The 27546-nt window shown below is 38.1% G+C and overlaps 1 protein-coding gene across 24 annotated transcripts in view; it reads right to left on the bottom strand.

The window, feature by feature from the left end:
* Window positions 1-27546, bottom strand: part of kcnt1b (potassium sodium-activated channel subfamily T member 1b) — a 62718-nt gene that overhangs the window by 23390 nt on the left and 11782 nt on the right. For 14 of the 24 annotated variants that reach the window (XR_010915485.1, XR_010915486.1, XR_010915487.1 and 11 more), the window contains exons 4-9: window positions 15122-15160; window positions 4055-4134; window positions 2725-2830; window positions 2041-2097; window positions 1905-1953; window positions 1647-1706 (exon numbers count right to left, since the gene is read on the bottom strand). Coding sequence is in view for 21 of the 24 variants with exons in the window: in XM_067520255.1 (XP_067376356.1) it covers window positions 1647-1706; window positions 1905-1953; window positions 2041-2097; window positions 2725-2830; window positions 4055-4134; window positions 15122-15160 (391 nt within the window). In the remaining 3 variants the exon portion in view is untranslated. Of the gene's footprint in view, window positions 1-1646; window positions 1707-1904; window positions 1954-2040; window positions 2098-2724; window positions 2831-4054; window positions 4135-8627; window positions 8687-15121; window positions 15161-23796; window positions 24457-27546 lie in introns of those variants that run through there. The other 10 variants (XM_067520245.1, XM_067520260.1, XM_067520261.1 and 7 more) reach the window with 6 other exon arrangements.

The raw sequence follows: 27546 nt of genomic DNA, 5'->3' as shown, positions 1-27546 counted from the left end.
AACAACCTTCTGACGAATGAGAAAAAAAAAAAAACATGGCCTGATATAAAATGATGTTATGATGTTCAAAAGATGGCTTTTATTAAATCCAGACCACCCTTTTAGAGGGGAACCACGGGGAAAGGAGATGAAACCGATAAAAAAAACCTATTTCTAACAGTCACAATCAGTCTCAGAAAAGCAAACGTACAGTGCCGAGAAAAACTACCCCTTGGAATTTTCCACATTTTGTCATGTTACAACCAGAAATGTAAATTTATTTTATTGGAATTTAATGTGATAGAGCAACCCAAAGTGCATAATTGTGAGGTACAAGGAAAACGTTAAATTGTTTTCAAACGTTTTTTACAAATACCTGAAAAGTGTGGCGTGCATTTGTATTTGTATTAAATAGCTCAAGCTCAGTCAGATTGGATGGAGAGCATCTCAACAGCAATTTTCAAATCTTGGATTTAGATCCGGACTTTGACTGGGTCATACAAACACATGAATATGCTTTGATCTAAACCATTCCATTGTAGCTCTGGATGTATGTTTAGGGTTGTCCTGTTGGAAGGGGAACCTCCTCCCCGGTCTCAAGTCTTTTGCAGACTCTGACAGGTTTAGATCTAAGATTGTCCTGTATTTGGCTCCATCCATAGTTCCAGAAACTGCTGAAGAAAAGCAACCACTCAACATGATGCAACCACCACATTTCACAGTGGGATGATGTGTTCAGGGTGATGTGCAGTGTACAGGATCGCTGCAGCTCCTCCAGAGTTACCATGGGCCTCTTGGCTGCTTCTCCGATTAATGCTCTCCTTGGCCAGTCTGTCAGTTTAGGTGGACGGCCATGTCTTGGTAGGTTTCCAGTTGTGCCACACTCTTTAAATTTTCGGATGATAGATTGTACAGCTTTAAACTTCTCCACAACTTTATCCCTGGCCTGTCTGGTGTGTTCCTTGGACTTTAGTGAACAAACAGCATCATAATGTTCTCTAACAAACCTCAGCTGTATTTATACTTAAATTACACACAGATGACTTCCAAAGGCAACTGGTTCCACTGGAGTTTAGTTAGTGGTATCAGAGTGAAGGGGGCTGCATACAAATACACGACACACTTTTCAGATATTTGTAAGACATAGTATGAATAGGATGTCTAAGCAAAAAAAAAAATAAAATTTTTGAGTCTAACTAAACTGCATTACATATATAATTTATTGTCCACCTCGCTTAAATATAAAAGAACAAAAATATAATGTCCATGTACAGTTCATGTGAATTTTCTGTGTTGAACTCTCCAAATCTCTATTTCTACAGAATGTTGATTACTTTAGGTCACTACTCACACAACCCTGCCTTCAATGTACATGCACTCAGGACTCAGGACAGATGTGCAGCTTGAGATGATGAATGTAAAACACAAGCTGCACTTCCACTTCTATAACATGTTTCTGCATAGCAATGTGTGTTGTCCAAGTCTAAAAGTAATGAAAAAACACTAGTGTCCTGAGTCATTGATATATGCATCAGTATTGGCTCTTGGACTGGAGACTGAAAGTTGTCAGGCCACAAGAGAACAAACGGGCAGAGCTGAACTTTTATTACAGAGAGGCAGACGTCTGCATGAATTAAAGAGAGAGAGTGTGCATTGGGATCTTTTACCTTGTAGCTGAGATATGTGATAAGCATGGTCTCCAAAAAACTGATTAAGGCCACTGTCACCTGGAGCAGAGGGGGACAGGGAGATAAATCAACCCAGAAACTGCAGACTCATTTCTTCTGACTCCTCAGTGCTCACAAAGAACTCCTGTACTCTGCACAGCTTTTATCTAATAAATGGAGGCTAGTATGTTTGGGCTGAATTCAGAATTATGCAGTGCAATTTGATTTATGCCGGCTTTCACTCATGGTTATTCTCACCTGTATTGCCCATACAGGAACTCGTCTATTCACCCAGAATATCAAATCCCTGCCAAGAACAATAAAAAAAAAAAATGTTCCTAACACACAACATAATTGCAGCACAGAAAATGAGCGCACTTTGTTCAAAACGTACCAGTTGATTTCTGGCGACTCGGCTGTATTTGTCCAACTGTTGTTCCGACATATTGCACTGCAGATTAAAACAGCAACAAGGGAAACACAGAGAATATGTGTAAAATTGTGTGTGGTGGTTGTGCGCGAGTGGAAACCTGCCCAATGGGAAACATTTCCACTAGCTAATAAAGAATAAACCCAATGTGTCTCTGAAAGCTGTTGGCAGCAACTACAATACAGACAGTCTGCTACTTCGACATAACTGCACAGAAGGAGCAACTTAGCTTTACTTATTTTTACTTACTGCGTGTGTTTTAGACAAACATAATACAGAAATATATAAGACAACTTAATTCAAGACAACTTTTTTTTCATTAAAACCAAACAGAGGTACTGATCTTATGTGGTGTTAACATTTTTAGTTTTAGGAGAAACTGTAGAAGTAGATTAGAAGTAGAAGACTCCAATAAGAAATATTTAATGTGATCAAAGTAAAAATCCAAAACTTTCTATATAAAAGCCAAAAGCCAACACTTTCTGGAAATATCCTCTGGTATACGGCAAGGGATTTCATCAGTTTGGCATTACAAGGAGCATTTCAAGATAAAAAGCATAAATAAAAAGACCAAAGCAAATTAACATATTGAGCAAAGGAGGAATTGATGAGTGAATTATTAATATTATTACTGAGTGTGACTCTCACCATGGGTTACCATTAATCTCTTTGGGGTTATCCAGGCTTACTCTCAGGATGTAGAGGGCACAGGTGAGGATCTTCAGCGAAAAGTTGAACAGACGGATTCTCAGGCCTATTGGGGAATAAAAACAGAAAAATCTGACTATAAATGTGGTTAATTTAAATAATTCGATACCTCAGTGTTTGTTCATATAAATCTCATGTATTTTCTTCACAGGCCTTGTAACAACTATGAAGCTGCTAAGTTTAGTTTGTTACACATGACATTTAATGTTTAAACTCTGCTGCCTTACAACCACCTCTGGGATCATGACTTTAATGCTAATGACAAATGGAACCAAGTCACTGCTTATGAGACAGTTAATTCAGCCGCAGCATTACTAGTAGTTGAGGTAGATAAAATACCTTTAGTAAAAAAAAAACAAACTCCAAGCTGTATAAGATTCTGTATAATAAAAGGCTCCAACATTAAATTAAATAAGTATGTTTATGGGCTTATAGGATGACAAATGTCTACACAGAAAGATTATTGACTGGTACGATTACACAAAAATGGCCCAGAAGGGCAATAATATCTGTAAGTGACTGATAAGCACAACAGACTTGCAACACCAAAAATGCAGAACACAAACTTAGCTGATGATGTGCTGGGTATCCAGAGGGTGGTGCTAGCTGCACTATTTATTTCCAATTAAACTGAGAAACTACCTGGAATAATCAATCATGACATGACCTCGTCAGGAAAAGCCATTGTCAGTATTAAGGTGATTTGAAAGTAGACAAACACAAACAGTGCTGTGATGCAATAAAATCGACAGACCCCTCCAGCCAAAGTGTGACATTTTCATTAGACTCTGCTGTTTTATGTCAAAGACTGTTGAGGCTTAGTGACAATGACAAGTCGACAAAATGCACCAAACCACCGAACTGCACCAATGTCAGAAATGTCGTGGCATCAGTGTTATCTAACTAATGAGAAAAACACTGCAGCTCTGCCTCATCTCTAAAAAAACAAAAGCCACTTTCTTTTGTCTACACTGGTTCACAGTGCGCATGCATGCACACACACACACACACACACACACACACACAACAAAAACAAATATTTATAAAAAAAACATCAACAAAATCCTGGAGATTCACAACGAGGCAGTTAATATAATATTACATTCCCCAGCTGAGGCAGAAATTGGATATGGGTCATCACTGGCTGTCATTTCCTCCATTATTTGTTCATCTAGCTCTGAGTATGTCTGGCAGCAGCAACCCTCCTACCATTTGCAATAAGGGAAGACACCAGAATGGCATGATTTTCCCCGTTTGCTGTACTACTTACTTGACCTTTGGTTTTTGATGAAGAAAAGCTTCAGCCTCTCCTTAAAGGTGTTTTCATTCACATAGAACTCCACCTGCACCCTGTAGGGAACAGTGACAAACTATCAGCGTAAATGTATATGGGTCAGTGTATAGAAGCGCAATAATACACACAGGGCCCTCGGCCAACACACACATCAAAAAAAAAAAAAAACACACGATTTTACCACTGAAGCCACCGAGTTACAGTGTTAAATACCTGACTGTAAGAGAAAGAAGTACGGACTTATTAAATTAGTTCATGGTCACATTCATGCATTCAGGTTGGGAAAATACAATTTGTAATTCAGTGCATTTTAATACCTTGGTTTGAGAAACAATAAAATAAAAAAATAAACCTTTTTTAAACTAACGTATGCCTCTGTTTTAAATGCTTCGCTGTTTAACCCAGTCTTAAAACAATCAGCAATGTGGGAACTTTGACTAAACCACATTTGAGCAAATTAGCAAACCTGAACATAGTATCTTATTTAAGGATAAGCAAATGAGAATTAGAAGTTCATTACAGTGTTAAAGACAATGTTTGGAAGATGTTTTAGTCCATGCACAAAACGTTGAAGAATTGATGGATACCCGCTTTGGTTTACCTGATGTGGACAAGACCATAGGAAATGACCATACCTCAAATTTTACATCAAAGTCTTCTTTCAACACATATGGCAAGATGAAGCTGTGAAAAGTATTGAGTGGGACATCTTGGACTATAATAGATCTTAGAGCGGGGGCTTCACCAAACAACTTCTTAACCACAAGGATGATGTTTATGCTGCTGGTAGGTTAGATTAATGCAGGAATGAAACATTATTAACTATGATGTAGAGCACTTGTTGTGACTAATGAGGAGGCAGAACAGGTAATCATGGCCTTGTGCTTACAGAAGACACCTTTAGAGACTGATACCTTGTCTGACAAGATGACTTCAGAGTGCAAAAAGAAAAGGAAGGAGAGGCAGCAGCGGGAGGGCAATTAAAGCAGACACACACACACACACACACACACACACACACACTCGCTCGTCTGTAGGAATCAGCCAATTTTGAATGGTTAGACTGTCTTTAGGGACATTATGGTCATTTTTTCATGCTTGAAACTTTAGAAAAAGGAAACGTGACTTCAAAATACATTCACCAACTGTTGTTTGCTTATGCACTGGTTTGATAACACTGTCCAGTTAGTACATCCGCGTGTAGTTGGTGGTGTTTTTTACCATTTAGTAGCATTTCCCCTCTTCTAATAATATTTGAATGTAGTTTTGAATTCTATGTTCTAAAAGAGACGGCATTATAGTATATACACCAATGCCTATGATGCTTTTATGTTCATACTGTGTCAACAGTAAACTCCAAAAAAAACCAAAACCCTTCTGTGAGTCTGTGCTACTTTCAAATTTAGTAATGACCCTAGAGACAATGAACAGAATCTGGTACTGTGTAGTGTCAAACACCTATGGATCCCAGTGCTGGTGTTTCAGCCCACCCTTTTAAGGCACACATTAGTGCAATATTATCCGATTTATTTTTGTTCACATATTTACAGTAGTTGGCATTTAAAAATAAACTAGACTTCATCATAACAAGCAGTCAGATTGTTGAAATTGTCATTGGTCCAATCAGTTAGAGAAACGTCTCTGGTTGGCTGTTTAGCTTCGTAATCAGCACACAAAAAAGCAAAAAAAACAAAACATTAATAATGTAGTTATGGTAAAATGGTATTATAATTTGTACTGTCTGTCATCTCTGTGGTGCACTCAAGTGCCACTTGTTAACCCAGATGAAGTCATTGTGGTGAGAAGCAGGGGCTTGGTGTGTCACTGCAGCCCTTTCTTTTCATGGCACTGTGCACCTCATCATGTTTTAAAGTAGCTCCAACTATAAATACAGCAGGACTTCTTCCACAATGAACAGCCGCCACACCCACAGCGACACAAAAACCCCCGTGTGTGCAAATCATTGCCACGGATCTTTGAACATTAATAAGGCTGTCAAATATAAATAATGGTATTATGAATATGTCCTCATCTAAAAAGTGTCCTGGTATGTAGGGCCTGTTGGATACAAAGAGCCTATTAAAATATTTCACAGACCATCAGAAAGAAGTTAACGATCATGATGCAAGTAATGATGAGCTAAAGTGTAACCTCAGAGAAGATAAGGTCTTGTGAACAAATATTCAACACAAACAAACATGCAGATACACAAAATACAAAACCCCCTGACGATTAGCAGTAATAGGAATTTCATGCACATTTGCCTGAAACAAAAAGCAACTACAACTACTTGGTAGAGTCTGGAAATAAACATTAAACAGAATATTAAACTCAAAAATAATCTGGATGACAGAACAGATCTGACCATACTCCTTTGTTCACTCTAGTGATGAGACAAAAAAAAAAATGAATAAAACAATCAAATAAAAACATAACCGCCAGATGTTCTGTGGCACATAGTATATTTACTAGTGTTGCAGAGACAACCATAGGGGAAAAGCAGTATCAGTTACCCTGGGGTTAAAAAGAACACGGAGCTAATCCAGAAATGGTGCACTGATGCTTCGGCACGCTCTGCTGTTTCAACACACAACAACACCACTGTCTAAATAACTAAATCTTTTATCACGATTGTCGATAAGCTGTAGGCTTAGGGGTGCAGAATCTGTACACAGACAAATAACACGGCTAGCGTCTTCTAAACACGAGTGTAACAGTGTTTTCTATCAGAGCCTGAATACCATTTATCACAATCTCTGACTCCAGGTTTGCTCTGTTCCCTTTCTGACAAAGCAAACATTTCAAAATAGAAAAATGTCCCATGCACCACCCTCAGAAGTTTACTTGATATAAAAGCTACAGGGATTCTAAAAATATTACACATGGACAGGAATACTCAAAGCTTCGAGATCTGTGTCATTCTCTGCTTCTCTTTCACCAAACTGCATCTGCAACTTGATGTGCTATGGATACAGGACTTGTTCTTTAACTTTAATAGGTCACAATAATAACCTTAATGGGAGTTAGGTGGCCTGCGACAGCACCGACAAGGAGGATGGTTCACGTTTGGTTTTCGGAGATAACTTTACTGTGTCAGCTGTTGTATACTGCAAGTGCATGAGGTGCATGCTGAGGGTCTTAGCTACCTTGTGCGCAGAACCCTAAAACATTTTATTCCACAGAAGTTTGTATAAGCCAAAGTAAGAGCACTGCAGCAGAATTTCTTATAACTTGGCCTTGAATCAGCATCTGAACGATGCCGCGGTCATATTTATTTCAAGGTCCGTCAAGGAGGTCTGACACAAATGTGCAGTTAAGAGTGCTACCCACATTATTGATGACTATACTTCCTGCTCTTTTTGTTAACTCTAGTGGAGGTTTCATGAATGTATTGCCATGGATGACTTATGAAAATGTTCTCAAGACAAGCAGCCATTCCCCATTTCTTTGATACCCAAAACCAATTGGTTTTACAGATCCAGACCACGTTCCCTTGAGCTTAAGGCTCAACATGGTATAAAGCAGGAAACCTCAAAGCCCGAATGAGATTGAAAAGTACCACAAAGGATTCTGTTTAATATAAAGGTACCAATAAAGGTTCCAACATACTCGAAATAAAACTACAATCAAGCTCAGAAAATGGCAAATTAAGTTAAATGTATTGTGTCTGAGAAATAGAACATTTGACATATCCAAGAAAGAAACGTTGTTCTTATTAAAATATGTCATTGACAAATGAAAGGTGCTCTGGGGCATGATCTTAAATGTGTGGCACTTTTTATGAGAAAGCCTATTTTAAAAGAACTTGATGTAATATAGGCGACGTTACAAGATTCACTATTCCCTGTCAGCGCAGTGATTCCCACCTGATGAATGTGAAATTGTTTGATAATCAAAGATGGCACAGAAAACTTGACCAGAATGTTTCAACAACAAAATGACCTGAATGAGACTCAGTGGTAGAGCATTGGCTTGGGATACAGAAGGCTGCGGAACCTGCGAAACACATTCCACTGGGGCGACCCCGGACGGGACAAGCCGAAAGAAGCACACATTAAATGTGTCCAATGTTCTACAGCTTTTGATTTGACTTTACTTTTTCCAACTCGTGTTGGACAGGTATCTTCCATTTAGACCACTAGAGGACAAACATACTCTTTAGACTCTGCCATACTCTGAGCCCTTCAAGTATGAAATCAGAATAAATGACAATGCTACAAAACTTTCTAATTACACAGAAACTGTTGCTCCTCTCCAAGTGGTCCGAAAGGCAAGTCTCACTCAAAACGTTTAAAGGTGAATACAGTATCTCTAAGCAGCTTTGATAGCACCGCTGCTTATCACCATAATTTATGGAGCATACATCTATAATGCAAATATTGCATACTTTGACTTTAAGCGTTAGATATAGATCAGGGTAAAACTTCAGAGATGTCTTTCATTTTGTTGCAGCAATAAAACACCATTAGATTCTTGAAGCAACTGTACATTACATTTCAGACTGAGATTCAATGCACTCTGGTATTTTATTATATAACCTGCTACTTACCTAGTGGAGCTACTGTGAAATTCCTGATCAACAAGCAACTCCATGCTGAGAGAAACAAGCTGTAAGGGTTTTAGGACCTGCTAAACATTCATCAAGCAATGTTCACCCAGATTAAATTACTGGTTTTCATAATGCTGTGGCTGAACATGCAAAGGTGGGTTGTGCTTGACTTTGATTCTAATCATCTAAACATTGTGGTTTTCTGCACATGCAGCAGTGAACTTGTTTTTAGCTGAGCTTGAAAGCAAACTTTTGTACTTCCTGTGATGTTATAAGACAGTTCCTGTAGCAGCAGAAAAATCTGCTATTAGAGGACATATCTGCTATGTTACTGCTTTTTTATTGAAACAATTCTTTCAGGAAAACAAGTTCTGTCCCAAGTAGCTGAACATAAGCCACAATGTTTGCTATCACCTTTAAAAACATGTTAAGGCGCAGAGCCACGAGGTTAAATTCTTCTAAACCTGCGCACTGAAAGAAGAACAGAGCACTTTAGTATCATGCAGTATCGACATCGTGCATAATACAAAATATAATACACTCTGCCAGCCAGAATTTCTGCTTAAAGGATAACAGTGATGAAGGTAACACCTGCACGTCAGCACATGCTCAAAGCTCAACCAATCATAGTTGATCCCAGAAATCTCTCCTAAAAAATAAATTTGAATAGGCACTATGTGTCTATTATTAAATGTGTCTTTGTAGCAGTCCTGACAACATTGCTCCATTAAGGTATTTTATGTTTATGGTCATGGTCGCTTGATTGGCAGGTATCTCGGCCTATCACAATTAGTTCTGTTGTTTATTGCATGTCCTGCCTGCAGCCAGGTTTCCTCTCATTAACCACACGTAGACTTTGTTGTTGCCTAGCAATTTTCAGAAAAAAATGAATTGAAAAATAATATTTTATGAAATATTTTGATAACAAAAACAGAAAAAAAAACAAGCATTGAAAAATTAGAACTATAGCCATTTCAATAGTTACCTGCCCACTTCCCAGCACCTTTGTAGATTACTTTGTTTTGAGCATTTCACCATGACCGTAGATTTGTGAGGGAGCCAGAAACACAACCAGAAACACTAACACACTGCTGTAGAGCTCTGTATAAAGAGATTCCAATTACTTTTCAAGACTGGATTAGTTGAGAATTAACCATACAAAGCTGTACTGAACTGCATGTTAGACACACAGCCTATTAAAACAAGTGAGGAAATGGCAATAGTAACCTAATCAAATTATCAGAGTAGGAAACAACACAGTGAGAGTAAAGCGGTGGAGTAGCAGGTCCACACACAGCACGAACTGTGTTAATTTTACAAAAAAAATCAAAAACAGACCTATTTTGACTTTTAAAGCCTCTTGTTGTTAGCTTTAACTTTAAACAGACCTGGGCAGACTTTCATTTGAAAACATGGAGGCATGACTTCATGCTGGATGTGTCTCCTTCATTCTTCTACTCTGCTGCTGTGTGTTGCCTTTGACAAATCCATGTAACTGACATAAAATTGAACAAGACAGGATTTACACACAATGTGCTCCAGTGTCCAGCATTTTCACCTTGCAAGCATGTGTGTAGTTTGTCTAACAGGACACTGATAACCTTAATGGATAAGACCAAAGGAGGAGAGAAAAAATTAATGAAATTAAAGGGTGAAAACGATACTTTAGAGTTATATACCTCCTAATAACTCCCAGAACAATGCAGAGTAAAACTCTAATTTCTAGCATTAAAGCACTGCTTTCTGAAAGCTTCTATCCTACCACTAAAATATACTCTTGCTTACATGTCTGTAGGCAAATGTATGGCTTTATTCCTTCTAAAATAAAGTTGCAGTAAGGCTAAAATGCAAATATCAAATATGTTTTTTATCAAATTAATTTGCTTTTGCAGTTTAGTTTTAGCTTAGGAAATGTTTGGTAGACAGAGTTACTGAACAAGCATGAAAAAGTAATGTTCTTCAGTTACTGAAGCACGGTAGAGGACAGAGCTTGCTGCTAATTTTTTGATTTGTCCGCAACCATTTATTTTATTACCCTTTTCAGATGCTGTCATTGTTAATTTAGTCAGCGTTTATTTCTATTTTAATATTTGAAACTTTGAATTGTGCCCGCAAGACTTAAGTTATTTTATTTGTAATTCCTAATGTTATTTGTGTTCAGTTTTACAGCGAGTAAGAGAAAGAAAGAGAAAGGGGAAGTGAACCTTATTGGAGGACATAACACTCACACGATAGCTAACTGTCTAGCACAGAACAAGTTCAACTCTTTGTGAGGACAGTATACACAGACAGTGGGACAGTGCTGTGGATTGGGGATAAGGAAGCGACTTTGAAACACCTGGTGCCTAAAAGGAGAACTGCAGGTTGGAATATATTAGGCTATTTGTGTTATTAACCAATATAATTAACACAAAAATAACACATTTTAGGTATTTCTTTATTTATTGTTGGCTCATGTTAAATACATTTTACCTAAACCTGTATTACTTAAAATCTACTGAATTATATTATGCGTTAGTTTGTTGGCACAATTTATTAAAATACTTATCACATATTTTAGAGTGTGGTTAAGCTGCTTCTGATGCACCGATTGCACTGCTGTTAATAAGAAGCATCTCACATTGGGTGACGTCCTGTCTCTGTCATTAGGCATATAGTTTTTAATGAACAGGTTTATAGACTACAGTCCACTAAAATTAGACAGCACTGGAAGATTAAAAGGTAAAAACACACTTTGCCCTCATTGCTAAAGAAAACATTTCAGTCATGTGAAAATAGATAATAAACAAGAATTTAGATAAACAAAAACAAGCATCTGCACCTAATGCACATTACATACTATACTTATAATATTCTTTAACAGCGTCACTGCAGCCAGGGTATCACTTAAGGTTGTCAAATTTCAGTGAGTGAATGTAGTTAAAACCTAAACATTGAATTTATCTGACTAACTGAAATGGTGGAATGTTCTTATTGCTATATGTTCTCTATATGCTCTTATATCGTGTACCGTCCTCCAGTCACTTATTCAGAGTTTTTGATTGAATTTTCTGATTTTCTATCTGATTTAGTGCTTAGTACAGATAAAGTCATTATAGTGGGAGACTTTAACATTCATGTAGATGCTGACAGTGACTGCCTGAGCACTGCGTTTAATTCATTATTAGATTCAATTGGTTTTTCCCAAAATGTAAATAAACCCACTCACTGTTTTAGTCACACGTTAGACCTTGTCCTTACGTATGGAATTGAAGCGGATAATTTAACCATATTTCCTCACAACTCTCTTCTGTCTGACCATTTTTTAATAACATTTGAATTTACAATAACTGACTACATAGCAGTTAGGGAAAAATTCCACTATAGCAGATGCTTAAGTGAAAAAGCTGTCAACAAATTTAAAGAAATTATTTCTTCATCATTTGCTTCACCATATGTTAATACAATGGAAAGTAGTCTCCTTAATGTTACTCCTGCACAAGTAGATTATCTTGTTGACAATTCTGCAGCCTCACTACGTACAATACTCGATAGTGTTGCCCCTCTAAAAAAGAAGGCAGTAAATCAGCAGAGGCGATCTCCATGGTATAGTTCACAAACACGCAACTTAAAACAGGAAACACGAAAGTTAGAAAGGAAGTGGCGTTCCAGAAAGTTAGAAGAATCTCATTTAGCCTGGAAAAATAGTTTAAAAATGTACAAAAAAGCTCTCAGTGATGCCAGAACAGCATATTATTCATCATTAATAGAAGAAAACAAGAACAACCCCCGGTTTCTGTTCAGCACTGTAGCCAGGCTGACTAAGAGCCATAGCTCTGTTGAGCCTACTATTCCCTTAACTTTGAGCAGCAATGACTTCATGACCTTCTTTATGAATAAAATTGTAGCTATTAGAGAACGAATTCACCAGATCCTCCCCCCAAAAATTACAGATAGATCTTCATATACAGCAGTGCTAGAGTCATCGATAAGGCCCCACTCCCTGTTAGACTGCTTTTTACCCATAGATCTCTCTGAGCTAACTTCAATTATTACCTCATCTAAACCAGCAACCAGCAATCTGCTAGACCCTATTCCAACTAAGCTGCTCAAGGAAGCTTTACCCTTAATAGATACATTCATATTAGATATCATAAATCTATCTTTAGAAACAGGCTATGTACCACAGGCCTATAAGGTAGCTGTAATTAAACCATTACTTTAAAAACCCTGTCTTGACCCAGGTGTTTTAACCAATTACAGACCAATATCTAATCTCCCCTTTATTTCTAAAATAATTGAAAAAGTAGTCGCAAAACAATTATGTGATCACCTTCATAAGAATAATTTGTATGAAGACTTTCAGTCAGGATTTAGAGTTCATCATAGTACAGAAACAGCACTGGTAAAAGTCACCAACGATCTTCTCATGGCCTCAGATACTGGACTCATCTCTATACTTGTTCTGTTAGATCTTAGTGCTGCATTTGATACCATTGATCATAACATTTTATTACAGACTGGAACATGAAATTGGAATTACAGGAACTGCACTAGGTTGGTTTAAATCTTATCTATCTGATAGATTTCAATTTGTTCATGTTAATGATGAATCCTCCATGCACACAAAGGTTAGCTATGGAGTTCCACAAGGCTCTGTGTTAGGACCAATACTTTTTACTTTATATATGTCTCCTTTAGGCAACATTATTAGAAAACACTCCATAAATTTCCACTGTTATGCTGATGATACCCAGCTATATTTATCTATGGAACCAGATGAAAATAATCAGTTAATAAAGCTTCAGGCATGCCTACAAGACATAAAGGCCTGGATGTCCCACAATTTTTTACTTTTAAACTCAGACAAAACTGAAGTCATAGTATTTGGGCCCAAAAATCTCAGAGATATGATGTCCAACCATTTCATTACTCTAGATGGCATAAGTCTGGCCTCCAGTACTACTGCAAGGAACCTTGGAGTTATTTTTGATCAGGATCTGTCCTTTAACTCACATATAAAACAAATCTCTAGAACAGCCTTCTTCCACCTACGGAACATTGCCAAAATTAGGAGCATCCTGTCTCAAAGTGATGCCGAAAAACTGGTCCATGCATTTGTTACCTCTAGGTTGGACTACTGTAATTCCCTACTTTCAGGATGCCCCAGTAACTCCCTAAAGAGCCTACAATTAATCCAAAATGCTGCAGCAAGAGTGCTGACTGGAACTAGCAAGAGAGATCATATTTCACCTTCACTAGCTTCTTTCCATTGGCTTCCAATTAAATGTAGAATAGAATTTAAAACCCTGCTTCTTACATATAAAGCTCTGAATGGCCAGGCTCCATCACATTTAGAAGACCTCATAGCACCATATCATACCAGTAGACCACTTCTCTCTCAGAATGCAGGCCTACTTGTGGTTCCCAGAATTTCCAAAAGTAGAATGGGAGGTAGAGCCTTTAGCTATCAAGCTCCTCTCTTGTGGAACCAGCTCCCAGTTCAGATTCGGGAAGCAGACCACCTCTCTACTTTTAAGTCTAGGCTTAAAACCTTCCTTTTTAATAAAGCATATAGTTAGTTATAGTTATGCTGCCATATGCTTAGACTGCTGGGGGACCCACCCCCCAATGCACTGAGCTCCTTTCCTCCTCTTGACCATCTCTCCTCTCCTCTCATCCCCCAATTGTCACCACTGTATGTCATTAACTCTGTGTGTTCTCTCCCGTAGTTGCCTTTGTCCTCCTCTGTCCCCCTCTCTCTGTCCCTTTCTGCAGGTGTCCCCCGGCTTTGAAGCTGTGTGTCTTCCAGCGTGAAGCTACTGGTCCTACCAATCTGCCCGATGTTTTGTTGTTGCTTTTTGTTGCTCTGTTATTTTCTCTCTCTCCCCTTTCCACTCACCCCAACCAGTCGAGGCAGATGGCCGTCCACCCTGAGCCTGGTTCTGCTGGAGGTTTCTTCCGTTAAAGGGAGTTTTTCCTCTCCACTGTTGCCTATGGCTTGCTCCAGGAGGAATTGTTGGGTTCTCTTTATATATCTTTATAATCTTGACTTTATTCTGTAAAGTGCCCTGAGATGACTTTGTTGTGAATTGGCGCTATATAAATAAAGTTGAATTGAATTATTATCAACATGCACCAAAAACTGCTAACCACTAATGTTATTTCACAATTGTAGTTTTACAGTTTTCTCTATTATCTCACTAAATACAGGTATCATTCAGTACACCAAGCTTGAGTTCCTTAAAAAAAAAGAAAAAAAAAAATACCCATAGGCTGCTTTTTCACCATTTACTTTGCTATTATCAATAATATCTACTTTTAATTTGACCATTGTTATGATGGTAATTATGCTGGTCAAGGTACCATTTCTACATACTGTTTTATGAAATATTTGAAGTGAAAAGTGCTGCGTATGTGCTTTGGTGGTGACAAAGTCGCCAATCAATCTTTTGTACAGTTACTATTGCAGACACACTCCATGCCATGCAAGCATGATGCTGCTAGGGACTTACTGGGCATTGGTTGAGTCCATACTGTACTCCTCCTGATACCTGGATGCAGCACACATGGACACAGATAGGCACAGGTTAGGAGAATGAGTGGGATTTAGAAAGGAGGGAGGAAGAAAACCAAGAACAGGATGGCATTCACAGTGACACTGCAATTTAAATTACATTCACTTGCATCCTGAGTCAGCACCACTTTTTTTCCTTGAGGTAGTAGCTAGAAAAAGCTGTGCCGGAAGAAGATCAAAAGTGTGATCCATTTAAAAATGCATCACATTATGTCTTTGAGCAGATGATTCTTACTGCATGGTACTGTATCAGGCTACTCTCACCTTAAATTTCCACATCCAAGTAACTAAACATTTTCAGTGGATATTCAAGGTGCATGAGCTGGACAAAAAAAAAATAAAACCAACAACAACATACATTTTGGAACCATTAAATCACATGTCACATGCTGGGAAAGACTTTACTTTAAGCAATTTAAAAATATCACCTAAAATGAGTAAAGAACAGATGGGGAACAGTGCAAACCACAGGAGATCAGTGGACACACTTGGTCAGTTTCATAAGATGCTGAGATACCCAAAGAGAAAAGGGAAGTGTGAACTGAGCCACAGAGAGATACCCAGATTATGATATTTATTACTGACAACTTGCCAATTCTGATGAGCAAGAGGTCAAAGGTAGAGTTTCATTTAATACAAAACTAATTATAAATACACTCCTGGCCGAGACGTCCTTTAGAAACCAATTACTGAAGCTGAACTACAGACTGTTATGAACATGTAATTTAGTACGTTCAAGACAATCAAACAGTACATGTAGGTCTTTTTTTACCTAATGTCTCTATTATACACGTTAATTTCAAATATTCCAGAGTCAAAAGAACACTAAGCCACTTTGTATAACCAGTAACCCAGAGGCGATTAATAACAATAATTATGGCTGGTTTCTCTTGGGCGGGATTTCGGTCATTTCCCAATCAAGGCTGTAAAACCAATTACTGGCCCGAATGGTCCTGCAGTGTGTGAGAGAGTTACAGACATGATATTAATGCTCTTGGCAGACTTAGAGCCTCCCTGATCTCAAATACAGTATGAAAGAAGCGACGACTGAACATTAAAAGAGGAAACAAAAAGTGAGCCGAGTCTGACGGATCCCCAACTGTATGTTGTGTACCGTAAGCTGTAGCTTCCACCAACCTCATTCGAGACCAAGAATAAAAATGATTTCCAAATCATCTCCAGCTCGCCCCTGCGAAAAACTATGTTCTTAGCCATGGCTTCATCCACAAGTTTTGTTTCCGCTATAAACAGCACAAACAAATGCTACTAGCTGACATGCTAGTTGGCCACAACGGGCTGTCTCCAAGTCACATTTCATCATGCATTTTTTTATTTTTTTATCTCTTCAGCTCAGTGATCCCACAATGATGGAAACGAGCTACCAAACTCTGCACGCTCAGCAATCTTACTCCCAATATTCCAAAAACTGCTGAAAACATAACTCTTCCACACCTTCCTAAATAAATGTACCTTTGTGCTCTTTCTTGCCAGTCCTGCAGTAAGTCAAAACACTGCTGCAGGATTTTACAAGTAGTGGTCATTTAATTCAGATCTAGCATTGCTAAGAAGAGATCACGCAGATTCAGATTACTTTCATTATTGAATTAGGTGTAGGCGATATCTCTACTTGATGTATTGCGATGTATGAAATTACTATATTAAGAACATTATAGTGCCCATCCTGCTTATCCCTGGTTATCTGTGCCTTACATCCTATAAAATGGTGGTCCTCAGGTGCTTCTTAGACACGATAGTAGTCCTTGTGCCCTAATCAGTTGAAAACTCCTGTGCTACGGAAACACGAAGTAAATAAAAATAAAAAAAACTTTGTCATTAAAAAAAAAAAGTCAGTTATGTCAATCTAAATCCAATTCAATATTGGACCCTGCCATGAAATAACTGAGATGATTTTAAATAGGAATAACACTCAAAACTATGTATGTAGGCCTACTACATTATTGTGTTTCCACCTTTGTACTTGCAAGTTTAAAACTGCTCCAAATGAGACCTAATATAAAGCGAATGTTTTAATGCAGACTTACAGTACATTTTGGTCTCCTCGTTCTTTTTAAATAGGGTGGCCAAAACATTACACTAACTCTTCTTATAATGCACTCCAGTATGAATCCACTGCCCACTATGACCTCAATAATAAGAGTAGAATTATCACCTTGCTGACAATTCCAACAGAAAAATTGAGGAATTATATTATGTCACTCTAATCATTATACTTGTGAGACTGTAAATCCAGCATTTATGAAGATCTTCAGAGGAAATTTCAAATTTTATATCCTTAGGTATCCTTAGTTATATATGCATCTCTTTACTAAAGATGCAATGAATAAAACAATATGTAAAAAAATAAATAAAAATGATGTTGTAAAAAAGCCAATTAGAAACCTGGTTGGGCCAGACAAATTGGAACTACCTGGGGAAATCAGCTGTGGACACTGCATTTTAGAAAGACAACTTGTTAGTGGAGCGGCGCAGCAGAGAGGGGGGGTTGCTGCGCCTTGTTGCAGAAAGTTTAAGAATGGAAGGGGCCATGGAAGACAAGCGTTATCCTACATCGTTGTGGAAAAAAAAATCAAAACACCAAAGCCCAGATACAAGCGGGTATACACTGTATTAGAAACACCACATACAGTACAATAAAAATGACACGTGTCCCAAATATTTTAGATTTAAAAGTTTGTAACTGTAATCTTAGAAATACTTGATACTGTAAAACTAACAAGAAAGATTCCTTTAAGTGCCACGACAAAGCACACGTAAAAATATGTATTTCTGAAAATAATAGATAGATTTAGTTTGATATCCCCAGAAGCGTGGAATTGATCAAAGTGAGTCATTAATATTACAGTTGAGACTATGGAGCTGAAATGTTTGACAAAACAAGGATCAGCTTCCTCCCATTTGTGCCCCTCGATATACAGTAATGGAGTGGCTCAACACAGGAAGCAGATTGGTCACAAGAGAGGATTCTAGTAATTAATGAACAACTTTTTGCCTTTTAAACAACAGCGCATGCTCCACAGGACCCAATGAAATCCACGGACGGATCCCACTCAAGTCAAATGGCTTTCATTGGAGTCGGTAATGCACGTTTCTAGAAATTCTAATTGAATTTAATAGTAATTTGAAATCACTCACCAGTTACTACATGACGTTTATCACTCATTACAGGCTCTTATCCATAGCTTAGCTTGAATGATATTAATCATGTTAAATGACAGCTTTCCATACAACGTAGAGACAACAGCCAAGTTGAAGTTCTGTGAAGGATATACAACTGCGGCTTTGTGTGTGATAGAATAACGCTTCACACATATTCTAGGTTAATTAACTGTAAAAAGGCTATGCTACAAGAGCGATCCCCTAGGTTCCAAATGTCCGTAAAAAAAAAAAAAAAAAAAAAAAAAAATTGTTTACAAGGGACAGAAAGCAAGTGTATAATGATTCATCTACATATAAAGCATATTATACATAACAATATATACTCTGCTTTGATTACAATGTCTATTTGGTAGCAGTAAAAATGCTATTTTGCTAATTGGTCTATCAAAGATGCAGATAGCATCATGCTGCCCTTCATGTGGTAATGTAACAATGATATACAAAATAAAGAAAATTGTTTCTCACCTCTCTGCCAGAGATTTGAAATCACAAGCATAAGCTGAGCTACTGAGACAAGTGCAAAATGACCAGCACTTTCAATGTAAGCTTTGAATCACATTAACTCCGAACTGCCTTAGGGACTGACCATTATGGAGTGGGAGGCCTCTCCAGCACTTTCAAAGCAACATGGGATTAGTAGTTGCCAGCGTGTTTACAGAACGTGCATCAGGAAAGCTTGCAAACATGCTCAAATTGTTCCCAACCCACTCCTATTCACTGTGACACAGCTCAAGTTTACTTCTACAAAAATATGTCTAGTTGGTAGAAGCACAGCAATTTCAGACCTAGATACAAAAAGTCAACAAAACAACAAGATTCTGACATGTAGTTTGACCATACAGTATGTGTTAAAGTACTGATTTCTCGCTGATATACTCTATATTATATTAGGTAGTTTCTGACTGGCTGGCATCCAATGAAACCTTAAATAGAACATCTCACCTCTTTCTGCTCAAACATAAATTCTAAATCGAGCTGCAGGTATGTTATACTGCAGGTAACCATAGTAACCACAACTCTGCTTCAAGTCCCATTATACATTACAGTAGTACTTACTTTGGAAAAAAAGGTGCAAAAATATATGGATCATTTGCCTTTTCATTCTGTCCATGGCATAAGCACTACAGAAAATTACACACTTAAGAGATTCTACAACATCGGAACAACGCATTTGTTATTTCTAGCATTTATAAATTGTCACAGCTTTGCAAATGGTGCTACGGTAGCATTGTGGTTTACTCAACTGTGGGTGATAATCTTAAAACCAGACCATACCTGAAAACCTCAGGAGACAATGCAAATCATTACAACACCACAAACCATTCCCGAAAAACTCCAAATGAATATTATGGTCTTGATGTTAGCAGCTGCCTTTGAGAGCTCTCTTCGAAGCACATCATCCTATCAGAGTGCTGTCCTCCCTTGTATTGCAGTCACCTCAGATTTCAAAAGGTCTTGTAGCTAGTGCTACTTTGCATACTTCAGACTGTAACCTTTTTTTGGAGCAAGGCTCAGATTCAGTTCTAGCGGACATGCAGACAGCACTGTGCAAGCTCTGGTGTCTTACAGCTTTGCCTGAATGATCCCACATTCTCACATTCTTCAAACCTTCTAATTAATTCTCTGTTAACGATGTCCACAAGAAGAAAGAGAAGGCATGTGAGACGAAGGGTGTGACGGGTGGATGGGCTACACACATAGTATTACTGACTCTTAATTCAAGGCCACCTGCCTGCTTTTCAATATATTCTCCAGATATCTGAGGTCTTTCTAAACAGTAATTTTGTTTATGGGGACAAGAAGAAACCAGTGCACTCATTATTTGAAAATTCAACTCTCCAGTCAACTGCTGAGACATTTCACCCTGTTGTTTTAATGAGCAATAATAATGGACAACATGTAATTTACCCCAAAGACCACTTTAAAACCCCTCATTACACCACAGGTGCTCAAATCAAAATGAAAGTGTAATTGCTCCATGAAAGCAGGCCGCTATAAATAAACACTGAGACAAAAGAGAAGAGGACACATACTGGAGCAGTATGTGTGATTTATAAAAAAAAAAAAAGTGTGAAATTCTGTACAATCATTTATAGTTACTGTAATTAAGTTGCAATTTCTTTCTAAAGAATGCTATGAAGTAATCCGCTGGAAAACTGATTAAAATTATGAACAAATGAAAAAACTAATGAAATGAAAAATTTCCCCACGTCATTTTAATAATGATTAAACTATGCATAAAACATATGGTACAGCCTATTAAGCAAGAAACCACAATAAATCTAACATTCAGACATAAAGAGAAGAGTAAGTACTGTTGAGATTGTTAACACAGAGAGCAAGAGGTCGTCAAAATAACATATACTAAAGGATTCCAACAAGCTGTTTCTTAATAATCACAGCATTTACTCAAATTGTAAGGATGTCAATTACCTTTCTCAATAAACAATAAATAAATAATAAACTGGTGCAGTTTAATGAAGATCCATTAACCAAGACAGCTAGTACTTTACTATGTGGAGTGGAAGCTCAGGATTTGGATCTGAATCATCTGAAAGGCAAAACCAAATCAATACAATATGTCTGAAAGCTTTCTGTATTTTAAGATAACTTTTTTCTACAATCCTTGATCATTTCTGTTATTTCTGATAACTACAATAGTCTACCAGCTTATTATTTGCATTATTAGGTTTTGCGTTAGGTTTTTATGTCTATATATTAAAAAGAGCTTATCAATTTTAATCCAAAAAGATCCCATTTGATTATATTTCAGTATTCATAACAAGTTGCTAATATCCTAGTAGCCATATCCTGCAAAAAAAAAAAAAAAATTAAGTTTCATGTCCTGTCCGCTCCCACTAGCCTCAAAATCCAGATTTTTTTTGCACACCAACAGGACAAACCAAATGCACATTTGGAAACAGATTTTTGCTAAGTAAAGATACAATGTGCTGGAAAGACTGGATGAAGCCAAAAATAAATCTGTACGAGTTCCGGTTATGACCATTTGTGTTTAACAGGCAGTCAAGCCCTCTTTTCTTGAAGATCCTCCAAGTCTAACTTAGGCTCTACCATCTAAAGTATTTAGATCTCAATATTCTACAAAAAATCCTATACACACATAAAGAGGATTCCCAAGTGCTATAAATTATGCAGAAATAAATGTATCCTTCATAGCCCATGTTATACAGTGGTTCAGATTATTGATCCTCGCACTCCTCCATCTACATCCTCTCATTATCGAGCCAGCTGGACACAAATCCCACGCTGATCACATTTCACTACCTAGAAAGCTCTCTGGCTCCTGACAACATCCTGTCTGCCTGCAGGGGACATTCGGGGGCTTGGTGTGGACTTAGAAATAAAATAAACTCATTAATTTGTGACAAAGTAAAACAATGCAACAGCAGGATGCCCTAAGGCCAACGTTTATTCTTCAATTTTACACATATGAATAAACGCACTGCCAAGAGTGGCAACCTTTCTATAAAGGGGGTTGACAGTGGTCCAAATCTGACTATTTAGGGCAAACAGCCTTTTGATAGTTTAGGTTTTATACCTCAGGCATATAAAGATATTGCAAATACCTACAATTTACCAGCAACACCACAAGCTTCATCATCTCTATTGGCATCTGTTCATCATTGCTAATTTTTAATTATATTATTGCAGCTTCCTCAACATCTGTGATGCCTGTGCTGAAATAGCTTCATCAATCATTATCACTGGTATTAGCGCAAGTATCTTCCCTGTACACTGGTTTCAGAATTACTGTTTAAATGACAAGATTCCCTATCCATGAATCTATAAACAGAAAAATAACTTAAGAAAAATACCCTAACACAAACCCAAAAATCAGCAGTTGAGTACAAGTAATGTTCTATCATCTTTACTCTGGTCATCATCATTTTTTTTGCATCCTTAGCTCAACCACAGCAGTATTTGCAATTCTTGTTGGCGTTATGAAAACAGAGTGCAGAATGCCTTAAGCTATCCTGTCATTTTGAACCTACTGTGTGATCGTGAATGAAAAACTAGATGAAAAGTGCCACCTGTAAATAAAAAGATGCTAGGTGGAAGACTGCTCCCACTACTTCCATTCCAAACTTTACATTTACTAGCAAAAGTGTCATTCATTTTGACACGCTAAACCTTTCCTAAGTGAAATTAAATAAAAAGATCCTCTAGCCCTGACCTTGAGCAATACTCTGAAGGCCAAGCCACCTAAATTGTTGGGCTAAACTCTGCCAACTCTGTAACATCACTGAATATTTCTCAATAAGCCTCTATTATTAAATGGACATTAAAATTTCCTTAACCATTATGATTTAGGTGAGGATCCAAAACCCTGCGCAGGCTTTGGTTTAACTGCATTTTTTGGGAACACGTGTAATGTTCTTACACAACAATGGGAGTGAAAGTGGTGCGTGTTGAGTTTTTCCCTATAGCACCATTGTTGCATTTATTCGTCAAATTAGATAATTACAATTAAAGTAAAAAACTATATTCATGTTAATGCAAATGCTCCACAATTGGGTGAACATATCTCAACATTCTAATCAAACAATCCCAAAGATTTCAAAGTCCTCAAATAAATACTGACAAGAAACATTTGTACAGTTAGAGACAGACCACACTGCACCCGGTCAGGGGTTTCTCAAACACTGCCAAACAAGCACAATATTTTTGTTTTCTGCCAACCCAACCTCCTACAACCTGCAGGGGACGGTGCCAATTTCACTTTTATTGCCAGCAATTCCACTGTTCAAGTTCTTTTGTCTCTTTGAAAGACAATCCACAATGTAATTTGTCTACAAGATAGCAGAAGACTGTCCTGACAGTTCTGTATGTTGCACACATGTGCTGAAATATAGCATGCACGTTTAACTAAACATAAAGCTATGTCAACACAATCTCCCGTGGTTTGCATTTCATGTAAACGTTGTGTAATTTATTAAAAAAAAAATCTTATCCTTTAAAAGAAACAGGATTCATTAAATGGTAATGTGGATGCAGCAACTACTGAATTATGTAATAACTATGCATCGCAGCCATTTAATGAATCCAGCTTATGCAGAGAGGAAATGATAGAAGGCGTTTGCAATAAATCAGCTGTACATGATGTAAGTGACTCATAAAAAGGTGCACTGGCTGCATTAATGCTTAACCCCAGTGAGAAATATATATGATCCGTGCGCATCGATTATGTCAAACACAGCAATACATTTTCGTGGGAAATACCAGTTAAAGGGTGAATGCATTTAATGGCAATGGAGCACTGATTACACGCAACTTTTGACAAAACATATAATGATCTAAGTTAATGTGATGACTTTATGCACCATGCGCTCGCAGCATCATGTTTCGCGGATGCCGCACGTCTGCAAGCGAGCTGCATTCAGAAATGTGCGACTTGTGCGGGTCTGCGGCAGCTACCTTTGGCCAGCATCGCTCCCAAAAGAGCCCGTGGTCCGGAGAGGATTGGAGGTGTTGACCCAGGAGGGCTCAGGTGTTTTCTGGACATCGGTCTTGACGTCTGGGTCGATCTCCGAGGGCGAGGGAGTCAGCTTAGCGCCTGCCATAGCTCTCTCTCTTCCAAGTGTTACATCCAGCAGAGAACGGCCAATATGTTTCCTTCGCCTGATGTCAGCACAGTCTCAGTCAGCGACCGCCGGAAAACCGCATCCCCCGTCTCACTGGTGCTGCACGAAGGCGCAGAGAGAGCGTCTTCCACCCTGCCGCATCACAGGCTCCTCGCACACGCTGAAGCGAGCATGAGCTTGTCTCCCGATTATCGAGTGCTCCTCCATCCCTGATGGAGATGTGAAGTCCCCGTGCGTCGGTGAGATTCACACGTCGTCACGATGCAACGTCAACTGCTCGGCCAACCCAACGGGCTCCCCACCGGGTTACATAACTCAGGTGGTTAAATGGTGTGATCCCCGATTGCTTCTGATCACAACAACGTACCAACCATTCGCCTTAATCATGAAAATGAGATGCTTCCAAATCACACAGTCTACTGTATTTCATTAGCCCACATCCTGAAAACATCTACGGCGTTCAACTCCAACGAATCAAATGAGGTGAAACCACAAACAAATAAGCAGGTGGCGAAGGCAAAACCTCTATGGCATGATCATGCAGGTCTGCATGGAAACGCAGGACACAACTGGGGAGCAACTTCCACGGGACACAATATTACAGTGTCCGTAAATTGAAATAATAAGTAAAAAGAACAAGAAACCTGTGCTTCATCTCATCACAAGTTAGATTTTCTTTACAAATTGGCAATGGTGTTGAATAAATATTATAATAATGTACAAATCAGCCATAGAAGTACAGCTTTTAAAAACACCTTTTCTATAGTTTTCTAAACCAAAGCAAATAAACTCTGCATTTCCAGCAGTTCCAATTCAGACCATGCATTTTTCTGATCTAGATTGCCAGTGCGGAAATAGGGAGGTTTCTTTACAGCCTGTGGCCCACAAGAGAATTTGAATTTGAAAATTTGAATGAAAGCTGGCCAAACATCGCTCCTTTGGTCTGATTAGTTCAGGAACTGAGTTTACCACAGCACTGTAGTGTATTAGGCAGAGAGACAGGGTGCCAATCTCTCATAACTTACATACATATCATACAGTCACTTCATTTAATCAATCCTCATTAGCCGCGGTCACGTGTTTTCTTATTCACGTGTTAGGACTAATTCACGGAACAAATCGAAGCACCAGATGCAAGAAAGGGAGAACATCACACAGACAGAACTGTGAAAAATACGTCCTTACTGTGATCTGTCAGTGTTAATCGCTAAGCTTTGCATATAAACTGGCCACAAGTGTTTACAAAATTTTATATAAATCCTGAATTAAGAACGTAACCTGAGAGTGAGGGATCGATGCCCTTGCAGAAGAATTTACATCACCAATCAGTACATTGGCTCAAACAATAAAGCAACTCTGATACTTCTCTCTTCATAAACTGAACAAAGATTTCACATAATTTCTATGTTTTAAAATTTAAAATTAAATAAAAAAAAATTAAAAAAATTAAAATTAAATAAAAAGATTGTCTTGGAATTAGTCCACCAGTTGTTGGTTCGATCCCCGGCTCCTCAGGTCACATGTCAAAGCGTCCTTGACTAAGACACTGAACCCCAACTTACTTGCTCCCAGTGAGTGTTGGCCAGCTGCACAGCAGCTCCCCCATCGGTGTGTGCATGTGTGTGTGAGATTGTGTGAATGCGTGAATGAGAAGCAGTGTAAAGCAGACCATTTACCATTTAATGAAAAAAAAACAAAAAAAAAAATACCGCCACTATCTTCAATGATAATTGCTAAGCAAAATTATCCAGCAGTTAAACTGTAACAAATTTTATAGACAACAAAAATTCTGAGTAAAAATGTGTTTGTTTCTTTACTAAGTGAAAAAAACAAACAAAGCAAAAGCAAATCCTCGACCATACCGATTTCCTTGTACTTAAGTTAACCCAAAGCCATAAAAAAGTAAAGAATGTCAATAATTGATAAAGGAAGACAAATATGCCAGAGCATGGAATAGAGAGGAGTGCAGACAAGTTCATCCGTGACAGGCACAGGTGTAGACGCACAGATTTGAGCATAGAGACACTTAGTGGTGAAGTAGAGAATTGCAGTGTGGGATTCACCTGCCAGTAGTATTAGAGTGCACTCATACTGTCCTGTAGCAGGTGCTGAGTTAATTTATTCTACATCTATTAACAAAGATGACTGTATAAAGCGGGGTTTTATCTCCCGTGAGGCTGGTACTAATGCACTGCCCTTGAACAAGCTGCTCAACACTTTCAAAGCTGCACCACACATGCTGTGGAATCTGCAGCGCCTATGTATTAAAATAAGATTAAATAGGGGAAAAATACATCATCCAATGATGTACCATTTAAATACATCAGAAAGAAGCTGCTGTGACGCATATTACAAGAGTGCTGGGTAGAGCTGCTAAAGCATTCTGCTCAGAAATGCTTGACACATAAACTCACATTCTGCATGATAAGTAACTTCCAGACAAGGAGAGGAAAGAACAGAAAAAGAAGAAAAATGACTTTTGAGTAAAGAGCTGATAAATACACGTTATAAGTAACTCGGGACATTGTTGAAAAATAATGTGATGGTTATGCAGATATGCAACATTCTGCCTGTGACAACACAACAAAGCCAACAATGGGTTAGATAATTTAAGCTGGCTGAGCAACTGCGCCTCCTTATAGAGCTTAACAATGATTGGGCGTGCCTCAATTCCATGCTATAGATAGGTGTTGAGAGCTTTGATAATGCCTCCCCTGTGAAAACATCTGAATGCAATGAGCTGGCGCTGCTGTGGGTGTGTTGTCTGACTGTGCACAGCACAGCCATAGAGCAGGAAAAAGTCTAGTCAATGCCTCTGGCAGGCTTACTCACCGGAGTATACGCATGCACTCCAGCACCACACTCACAGGAACGCTTTTGCTTTTGACTGCTGTTTTGCAAAGGCAATTTTGAGGGAAAAACTTCAGCTAGCCATTTTTCGGTTGTACCCGAACACTCCAGACATAACAGTGGAGCAGTGGAAACACGGCTTGATGATTCTAATGAACTGACAACTGAATGAGAATGTATTTCTAAAATTAATTTAATTTCTACAACAGCAAAGTTGCATAGCCTGGAATGTGCCCCTATCCTTTAATCTTCATAAAATAATTAAAATAATAATCCTGATACTTATCAATAGGTGAGATGTAAAATGATTATAGAAATCATTCACTGTAAGGTATTTATATCAATTAGTGATTAGCATACACGTGATTAATGCAGGCAGAGTTGACATTACTGTACAGATGTTTTAACTAACGACTTTTATTGGTATTGTACTTGCCGTGTTTTATTTGTGTGCAATGATACAGTAAAACAAAGAAAAAAAAAAAAATAAAAAATGTGTCTACCTGAGTGTCTTATCTCTACTGGGATCCACTATCAATACAGCATCACACACACATTATCGCAGCTAAACTGGAGCCCAGCTCAACTTTTAACATAATTAATATAAGGCCTGGAAGAACTACATGAAAGCAAGTAGACAATAACAGCTGCGTCTTATTTTTTTTTTTTTTTTTTTTTTTCATTTCACCAGTTGGCACCTCTTTTTCAAGGGAGACAGTCGGGACGGCAGCAT

Source organism: Channa argus, chromosome 11 (genome assembly GCF_033026475.1).
Source record: "Channa argus isolate prfri chromosome 11, Channa argus male v1.0, whole genome shotgun sequence".
In the NCBI taxonomy this organism is placed as follows: domain Eukaryota; kingdom Metazoa; phylum Chordata; class Actinopteri; order Anabantiformes; family Channidae; genus Channa; species Channa argus.
This window is presented reverse-complemented; position numbering and strand designations above follow the sequence as displayed.